Here is a 10,650-nt window from a genome sequence, read left to right as displayed (position 1 = left end):
ACGATGAGAAGTGATTCGCACCGGTTTGTCTTTATAACGTTTGCCTAAAACCGATATAAAAACTTAACCTAACTGACTTAAGAACGCATGAACGTTCCTTTTATTCTATTGTAATTTTTTACAAAGTTTTTTTTTCTCAAGATAATATTTGTACATATGACTCTACTACGTTTGTTATTGCGTTGCTGAGAATAAACATAGATTAGAATAACATTATTTTTCATGAAAATGCATCGTGATGTACCGTGTTCAATTCGAAATAAGCATCGAAATACGTGGGGAATGAAAACGTTAAAAATGTGTTTTGGCAAGGGACGTTTGAAACAACGCGAAACTATGGAACAAGGTAATAATATATAATATTTATAATGAAAAATTGAATAACCATAAGTAATAATTGTAAAAATATTTTATATACCTTTTTTATATTATGGTCTCTTATGTATAAGATAATATAAACTGATAAAAATTAGTGAATTTTAAACACTAATTTAAAACAATTATCCAAATGTTACATAGGTATATAATAATATAAATACTGAAATATTTAACTTGCATTAAAATACAATCATTATTATAAATGTTATTGACAAAATTTAAGTATTGTTTGTTGACAAATTGTTCATTGATTTTAACATTTTAAGTATTTAAACCGATTTACAAAAACAAATTATAATTATTATTATAATAATAAAATGCTCTAATTAATAATTGAATGAACTTGAAATTAAAAAATTGTAATTAAGTTTAATACTAAAGATGTGTATGACATTTAGGTCTTGAAAATTTGAAATGTTTTATGATTTAAAGGTAATTAATAATAATAATAATAATAATAATAATAGTAATATAATTTTAAATTAAATAGTAGTTGTATTATTAATTTATTAGTTCTTTTAATTTTGGTGTTGTATGCTATAATTATTTAAACATACAATGAATATTATTAATTATTTATAAATTATAACACTTGAAGGAGAAAACAATTATTTACTTGTTTATTTATTGAAAATGCTTATTACATTATTACAATATTGCTTTTGTCTTGACTTCAAATATAATTATTTATTTTTTTAATTTAATGTTACATGGCGTCTTACCCGTATGTGTTGTCACTGTCTTATAAACACAGATGTATTATTTTATAAGTATGTCTTTATATTTTATGATAGGTCAATTTACTCTAATATGAAAACTAACAACACAAAATTAGTTCTATCGAACACAAATTTACTATATTATACATTTGTAAGATGGAGACAACATATGCGGTTATGACAAACTACTTAAACAGGTTGTTTAAAATAGCAATAAAAGTATAAGTATAAAATAAAATTTGAATAATGAATTAAAAATGTGATTTTTTTTGTAATTCATCAATAATTGTCATATATAAATTCAAAATAATAATATACTAATTAGTAATTAGTTGCGTTTGTTGTTTTAAATTTTAATAATACCTATTAAATTTCCCAACTAAAAATTTAGAGTAATCGATATATTTTTTACCAAAACATTTTTCTAATAACATATCAGAGTGTAGGTTTATTATCATTCAGATTTATATAATATTAAAATTTGACGAATCCTATAAATAATCTAATCAATATTAGTCTCTTATTAAATTTATTAAACAAAATATTCACTATTGGGTCGGTTGATATTTATTTTTTTGACTTTTCTTAACTTCGTTGTTTTAGAATATGATTGAAATATATTTTTTCGAGTATTTAGTTTTGTATACAAACATAACTCGCATAAAGATTAATTTAACTATTATTTATTAATTTATTTGTTTTTTTGGGTATGTATATGAAGTCATATGGACTATGATGTATAATACATATTGTTTCTATGTATAGCATGTAATGTTATTGTCTGTAAATTGTTGCATCATCAAATTATGCGTAATTATTTAAGGTAATAAATATTTTTGTTACGAAAGTTGAGCAATGAAATATTGACAACAAAATCTGTCAAACTTCAAATAAAGATTAATAAAAATCTTATCGTTTTAAAATTAAATAAAAACATCCACAACAATATTTTTATCAAAGCGCTTATACATTATATTATGTATTATACTCGCTTTACCTGTTTTTATCAATAATTATTATACTACATAAATAAGCCTAATGTTATAACTTATATTATTATGAATCATCAGTTAATATTTTTTTCCTAATCAATGATATTTTAATTCAGCGTTGTTTTAATGTTTTATTTAGGTTGATATTTCATAATGAATTAAGTAACAAATTATTTCTGTATTCCTAGTTTTATAACATTATTTATTTAAAAAATAAATAAAACAAGTACTTACTTTAAATCTTAAGTTGACAATGACGTAATTATTATCCATTGTGAGGATCAGCCATCTGAATTCATACTGCAGTTATACTATGTACTATATAGTATAGAAAGTAAAGATAATACAGTCAACTTAATTATTTTTTTAAATTTTAAAATTAAAAAAAAATTCCCAAGTTAATATTTTAAATAAGTGTAGTAATCTAAATCGTAGATATTTTCAATTTTATTTGTAAAGTTGTTAAATGAGGACTGATTGTGGTCGTAAAAGAATAATTTTAGCTGGCTTTCGTACAATTATGTAGCTACGGATAGATAATACCTTTACATTCTCATTTAAAGTATCTTATATTCTTTATTCTTATAGTAATTTAGTGATTTCCACTTTTGATATGTACATAAAAATAAATTTACCAATATCATTGCATTGATTTTCATATAATAAAATTATTATTCTTTTACTCATTTATTGATTTGTATCATAATTTGTAATTTATCATTTTATTGTCGTTATTGAAATTTGAATTAATATAATACATAGCTAATTATAACCGCCAATGTTTTTAAATGTATTCGTCATACCAATGCATCACACCACTTCATGAAATATCGTGTGTACATTAGGTATAATTATTTATAGCCAGTATTTATTTATCGTTATTTCAACGTGAAGTACTTAGATGTTACCGTTTACTGTTAAAGTAACATTATTTTGAATAAATCTAAATTCGATTAGGCTTGAATAGAATTGGTTATGACGGTTAGGTTTATTTACCTACTTTGGTATTTCATTAAAGATTCATAAATTACTTGTGTATAAATAATCCAGGAAGTTAATGTTATTATATACACGTGGATAGTGATTTCCTTTTTTTGTTTTGTATTTGTATTATATACAAGATGGAATATTATTAATTAAAATAATAATAATAATTATAAATCGACACATCTAGTATAATAATATCATTAAACATTACATAAAATAAGATACATTATTATTAGTCTATTATTATTTGAAAAATAAATAATACTTATAAATTATCTTATTTATTATTTAATATTGGGTACAACTCGTAAGGTTAATGACTCGATATTCCTAGCGTATTAATGGAATACCTATTAATATTATTTACGTATATGTCAAATTGCGTGAGAATCGGTACCTAATACAAAACATAAATGGATGGGTATACGTTAAACAACACATGCAGCCGTACTATATAATATATTATTATTTTATTGTGTATGTAACTAGAACAGTATATTGTAATATTTTAACAGTAAATATCTCACGGTAATGAATACGTAATCACGAATAAAATTACATATTATTGCGTAAAATGGATTTTCATTAAATATTGATATACCAGAACATGGAAAGTATTAAACACAAACATTTGTTATTGGTAAATATTAGTATTATGAAAAGTTGTACGATTAAAAAATGTATTAATAATTTACTAAATTCAACTAAAAATATTATATAATATTGTTGTGGACATATGGATCTATTTAAATGTATTATATATTTTGCATTACCGTTTTTTCTTGTTTGTCTAATTAAATATTATGTATCATTTATTTTTTAGCTATAATTAGTTGCCAAGTATTGATAGATACTGCTTTAAGTACCTAACGTATTAGGTTTAAGTTTAAGAAATAAGTATATAATGTTTAAAATTCTAACATAACTGTTGTATTTATTATGTAATGTATATGTATATAGTTTATGTATCTGGGCGTTTGCCCGTTAAATATTAAAATAAATATATAATGTTGTTATATAGGGTCTTACAAATTGTGTGTGACAAAAATGGTGTGAAATTAACACATAATCCCACGGTTTTTGTCACACGAAATTTAAAAGACTGTATACTATATATTATATTATTAGAGTGCAGGTATATTTTATTTAATGATTTTTACTCTTTCTTAAAACATATTAATATTATGATACTTTAAACATCCTCTACATGTTATTATAATACTTGGACGAAATTAGATTGTGTTCAGTTTTAAGTATGACCGCAAAATGAGGAAAAACGAGAATAAAAACGAAAAGACTAATATGTATGAATATTGTGTTTAAATAAAGCTCGTCCTTCCGCCTTTATTATGGTTATAATATATTATTTTTATAACAATAAGGTCAATTATTACTGTGGTGTAGTCGTCTCAAGGTTATTATAGACCAGCCCGCGTGTTCGCGCGGTAACGGTGACGGAAAAATCAGTGTCATTTCTTTTTATACTGTTAAGCACTACAGTGGTTGCTGGACGGGTTAATATTTTAGTAGTATAATAATTATTGTTTGAGTTATTTTCTTCACGTCGTCAAATCCACCATAATTACCATTGGTTTTATTGAAGTTTACTTCAAATCAGACAAACTTAAAGTAAGAAATAAATAATTTATTTTTAACCTAAAGTTATTATTACACCTTTTAATTTAGTGTGACTTAGAAATTAAAATTCAACTTTCAACTAACGTTTATTGAAGTTATTTTAAAGAATTATTATAAACTTTTAAAAGTAGTTTTAAATTTTGACAGTATTCTTATTCATGATTAAAAATAATTGAATGTCATAGATTTTTTTTTTTTATCTAAAAAAAGGCATACCTACTTGCTGGTAAACACTTATAAAGTTATAAATAATGCTTACTGATAATGAGAATATCAATAATGTATTAAATTATGTAATTATTCAAATGTTTTTGTTCTAACTAATTTATTTTAACTTATTTTTAACATAAACAAGAAATGTATTTATAATAAATTGTTACCTATAAAACTGTTAAAATAACCGGGGAAGTAAAATGAGACACATATAACTAGGTACAAAATATTTATGTTTGACTGCAAAAGAAACAAAATAGCTTTACTTATTAATTATTAAGTATAAAAATTAAAAGCATTATTTAATAAGATCAAGCTTGTTTCAATAAAGTTAAAACCATTATCAAATGTTCTATTTTGTACTGTATTTTCAGTTGCCCCGTGGTTTCGTATCTATAAAAATATTATAATTAATTACAATATATAATGATTTTTATTTTTATTTCACTCAAAATCAATTATGGTACTTATTTGGTTTTTAATTATTTTTAGTCCATTATTCATTAAGCTTATGAATCTCCTGTAAAGGGCCGCTAAAGTTTTTTTTACTGATTAATTGATTTATAATAACGATTATGAACAATGTACAACACTAATATAAAAGGAATGCATGTGCGTACATATTTTGTATGTTCTAAAGAATAAAAGTGTATTCCAGTTCTATCTTAAAATTCCATTCCTATTGAATCACCAGTATTTATAATTCTTATATTATAGTGAAAAATAAAATTCTACATAAATAGTATTATTACTAGTACTATATTATATTATTACTTTATGTATGAAATTAACATTCCTTAATAAAATTAATATGTTTTAAAATTAAGTCATTGTATAATTTTGTACAAGAATTTAGGGGTAAATTTATCTTGTGTTATAAATTAAAATACATTTTCTGTCTGTTCTATTTAAAAAACAAACGTTCTTGACTTCAAATATGAATGAATGCGTAGGATGAAACGTCAACCCAATGATCGTATCTACATATTTATGACTCTTTTAAGTTGAACTATATATTGATCCAAAATTATATGATTGAACATTTTTCTTTATTTTGTTGTAATAATAATTGTATCATAAATTTAATCTTTCCATTATAAAATAGTTTATAAAAAAGTATATTAATAATTATTATTATTTTTTTTTTTTTTGTTTGTTACAGTTTTATTATTTATATGTTATACTATACGTCTGTAAAAACTGTTGTAATAATAATAAAATAGTGTTATAATAAATATTGACCAGTTATAGAAATCAATAATAGTGGACCTCAAGTGCATTATGACCTTTTTTCATTTATAAGGTTTCTTATGTGAGCTATTATATTATGGTACATAATCGCGAAACAAATTCTAGAATTCTAAAATATTAAAACTTAATTCTCATAGATTAATTTGAATTATTTTGATTTTTTGAATTAATTTAATATCTGAGCAATAAAACAAAGTTTTCGTTTTAACTTTTTTGTTACACATATATTTAATTATTTATCAATTTTAAAATTATATATGTACCTATCTACTTACTTTAATATTTACTTAACCAGTTTTTTTTTAAAACATATTATATTAAGTTAGAATTGACAATTGAACAAATTAATAAAATTATATCTAAAAATAATTCATATTGAGAGTTTCCATTCACGTGACAAAATGTAATTACATTTCGAGACAATAATAAAAAACATTGACATCCTCCATCTTCTTAAATATTATCTGTACTATCTATAAATTTTAATTTAAAAAAAAAATAATTTTACTGAAGGAGAATAATTATTCTATTGACGAGTTGTTATGAGAATTTTATTAGATTTAGATTGAAGTGTATTGTGTTTTAGATAACTTTTCAAGGGTAGGTAGTTTTAAGTTTTTATGATGATTTTTACTATAAATAAAATATAGTAATTCAATAAAATTGAACTGTATTGTATTCATTATTATTAATCATGTATTATATTTAATATTATAATTATTATTAGGGTTATAAATATCTATTACTTTGATAAATCCCTTTATAGTATTTATATAAAATATTTCTTCAAAAGGGTTTTTCTACCACATTTTGTATTTTAGTAAAGTGATAATTTTTAAACCTTTATTCAGTTTTTGTATATATTTTCAGACTTAAGCATGATGGGAATAGCCGTACCTAGATTAAATGTTCGTTCACCATCCAGGAAACGTTCCTTAACAACCATCAACAACACGCATGACCGCTGTAAGTAAAAAGTAGTACAAATTATGTATTCAATTCATTTGAAATTTTAATTTTATTAAAATTATTACTTATAAATGTATAATAAATATAGTAAGACTTCAATGTCTGACATAGGTAATAAATAATAATAATAATATTATGTGGTGTGAAAGGTGTATTTGTGTTGGTAAATATAATATTTAGTGAATTAATTTATTAATTACTATATTGTTTTATGACCGATTTTGTATGTCGTATGGCATATGGTATAGCAAAGTGGTTCTAATGTCTCCTTTTGTACTATGCTTTAAATAGTACATTATATTAGATATCTGATTTTAAATTTAATTATTGCGTATATGAGATTTTTTACATTTATTCATAGCTAACTTACTGTGGTTATATTATTGCGTACGTCTGGACATATAGAACTTCTCAATTTAAAATTATAGTGATTTAAACACAATTTGTTGAAGTATATGTCTAAAAGTGTGATTTTTGAAGTAAAAAAATTTGATACCTCACCTCAATTTGTTTTGATGTGAAAGATCATGATAATTTTTATACGTTAAAACATAATCGTTTGAATAAATAACAGTTTACGCTTTGAAATAAAAAATAAAAATACCATTGCCATGCTATTAAATTGCATACACAATACCCCTTTAAGAGTATAAGTCTGCTGTAAGATGATAAAATTAGGGTCAAACTTTCAAATTTCAATAACTTACGAAGTATATCATGTTGTTGTAGTTTTTTTTAAATTTTATCGACCAATCAGAAGTTTCTCGCTATACGTCAGTTCTTGGCGTGAGTCATAATTTATACGTTCAAATTCATATATACAAATGAAGTTTATATTGTATACACTACTGCCGCGTAACGGTATGAGTATATAATGTGAAGTTTGACCTTGAAAATTTGCTAGTATTTTGTCGCTCATGTCTGCTGCAATAAAGTACATTTTTTTGCGTCATATTTAAAACTATTGTACGTGTCCATAAAATTTGTACACATGCAAATTAATTAATCTATTATATTACACGGGATAATATGTAAAAGCTTACCAGTCGTACGACGATACGATAAAGAGAAACCCAAAAAGACACCTCCCCAAAACAAAAGATCAATATACACAGTCACAGGTGAGTCATGCGCCATATTCTCTTACCCCCTTTATGACCGTCATATGCTGCTTTTCAACATACGCACCAAAATTTATATTATTAAACATTTGTGTTTGTCGAACTTTCAAAAACATCTAAAACGTTTTTGATTTAGTTCTCAATAGATGTTGTTACCTATAAAAGTATAAACCTATACTTATTATATTGAATAATATAATGATATATAATATACATAATTATATTGTTAAAATCATTTTTTTTTTTTATTATTACTTTTTCACACTCATTTTAAATTGTTATTTTTTTAACATTTAATCATTTACTTAAATTCAAATTCTTTTATTTCTTCATTAAAATGAAATATAATAACAGAAATCTATTATTTAGCAAACCTATTTACCAATTGTATTATATTATGTAATAATTTATGTATTCAATGATATTGAACTATTGATAATCATACATCATAAATTCATAACTTTATCTATGTCTATTGTTTAGTAATTTGTTGATTTTTTTTTTATAATCTTTACTTTTTTTCTTGAATAAAAAACAATATTAAACTAACCTAAAATATTATTAAAATATCTGAAACAAATATATTTTCATAAAAATGCAAATTATTTTAAATCTTTTGCGTGATAAATGAAAAAACAAATACTTCATTTTTGTTTGAATTTTAGTAGGATATTAATAGTACCTACCTATTGAAATGATAATCAAAATAAATTGTTTAGTGAATAGAATAAATTTATTACTTGTGTATAATGTTGTGGTCTCGCTTCGTCATTTATACGAACTGTTGACCTTTTGTTTATACATTCGATAAGAATTTAGAACGAAAAAAACTGTATTTATAGCCGTAAATCTTGAATTAATGTAACTACTATACCTAAATGTACCTTTACGATTTCCTTCTATTTCATAACGGCCGATGACATCATTTACCGCACCTTACCTATATTAATAAAAACTAAATAAGATAAACATTACCTATTTAAATTTGAAATAAACGAGTAGAGACGTCGAACACGAGTACCTAAACCCCGATATATCGAATAATAGTAATAAATTTTCTGTTGTATAGTCGACTACATCGTCGTTACGAAAAATATTCTGATTCGTTACTCGATGAAGGAAAATTGAATACAGCGTCGCGTCTATGTATATGTAGCACAAATAAGACAACATTGTGAAACTACTGACTTAACCCGGTACTTCGGTGGTACAAAAATAATGCATCAGCATGAGGCGTAGTCTCGTGACTTGTGATTGAACACGATAAAAAGTCTGTAAATTATTCGTCGTCGTATATGCTCTGCAGACTTAATGCACACATAATAATAATAATAATAATATAAGTCCACTTTTTTTTCAAAAATGTACGTTTTAAGTCCATTTAAGTAAAAAGTTATCCACGTTTTGCAGAATATATTAAAAATTGTCATTAGTACAATTAAGAAATCAAAATTAAATATTATATGATAACAATGAAACCACAATGTTCCCGAATAATTTTATATTTTTGACTAATAATTCATGAATTATATTAAATATTGTTATTATTATGTCGTACGATAAGCACATAACACGTCCCATGTTATACGATTGTTTTTGAACACCATTTAAAATCAACGGTAATGTGCTGGACAGTACGGGGGTATGGCTTTTTTTCTTTTTTTCTTTTGGAACAATTTTTCATCCTGCCAAATCCTTCGCTCGGTCGCTACGTGTCACCTAATAATAACAACAACAACAACAACAATGCCTAATAATAATCATAATATTTATTTATAATTTATGTAATAATAATATTATATATTAGCATATTATTATCATTAGTATAATATACAATGCACCACACTATTGCACGGCGGCCCGCGAGCAAGGTTGCTGACGGTCCGTCTCCCCGCTCGCAGCCATTCGCCCCTCAACCGGCTCTGTGTGCGCGTGTGCACGTAAAGTTATATTATAATAGTGCCACCGCAGCGGTTTCGTAAGGTCGATTCGGGCCGCGTGTGCGTTTGCGTGAGCGTGTACGTTTGCGAGAGTGTGTGTATAGGCATGTGATCGCATGACTCATCATCGAGACCGCCGCCGCCGTACGCCTCGCTCTGCCGCATCGTCACGACGTACAACTATCGCCGCCGTCGCCGGTGACCGTGTAATGTGCACAGAGTATCGATATCGATTGTTTGTCGCACCTGTCTCTGCCGTCGGTCGACGGCGATCGAAATGCCTTCCAGGCCGTCGCTGGGCCAACGGTAGGACGGGGGTAAAGCGGGCTAATGGCGTCTCGCACGCCGTATCAACCACCCGTTCTCTATTTCCTCCACCAAGACGCCAACCCCCGTCGGAGACACGAACCATCGTGATCGGCCGGGTGCCGGTTCGGCGGGG

The 10,650-nt window shown here is 25.4% G+C and overlaps 1 protein-coding gene across 2 annotated transcripts in view; it reads left to right on the top strand.

Annotated features, from left to right (window-relative positions):
* Positions 1–222: 222 nt before the first annotated feature.
* LOC112599560 (dual specificity protein phosphatase 10) overlaps positions 223–10,650 on the top strand; it is a 39,548-nt gene continuing 29,120 nt past the window's right edge. Inside the window, exons 1-2 of one of the 2 annotated variants that reach the window (XM_025346496.1) lie at positions 223–346; positions 7,049–7,144. In XM_025346496.1, coding sequence (XP_025202281.1) covers positions 223–346; positions 7,049–7,144 — 220 coding nt within the window. Of the gene's footprint in view, positions 347–4,596; positions 4,706–7,048; positions 7,145–10,650 lie in introns of those variants that run through there. The other variant, XM_025346497.1, reaches the window with a different exon arrangement.

This window comes from Melanaphis sacchari, unplaced genomic scaffold (genome assembly GCF_002803265.2).
Source record: "Melanaphis sacchari strain LSU unplaced genomic scaffold, SCAv2.0 Contig53_pilon_pilon, whole genome shotgun sequence".
NCBI classification, from domain to species: Eukaryota; Metazoa; Arthropoda; class Insecta; order Hemiptera; family Aphididae; genus Melanaphis; species Melanaphis sacchari.
Note: the sequence above shows the minus strand (reverse complement) of the source record. Positions and strands in the feature narration are given on the sequence as shown.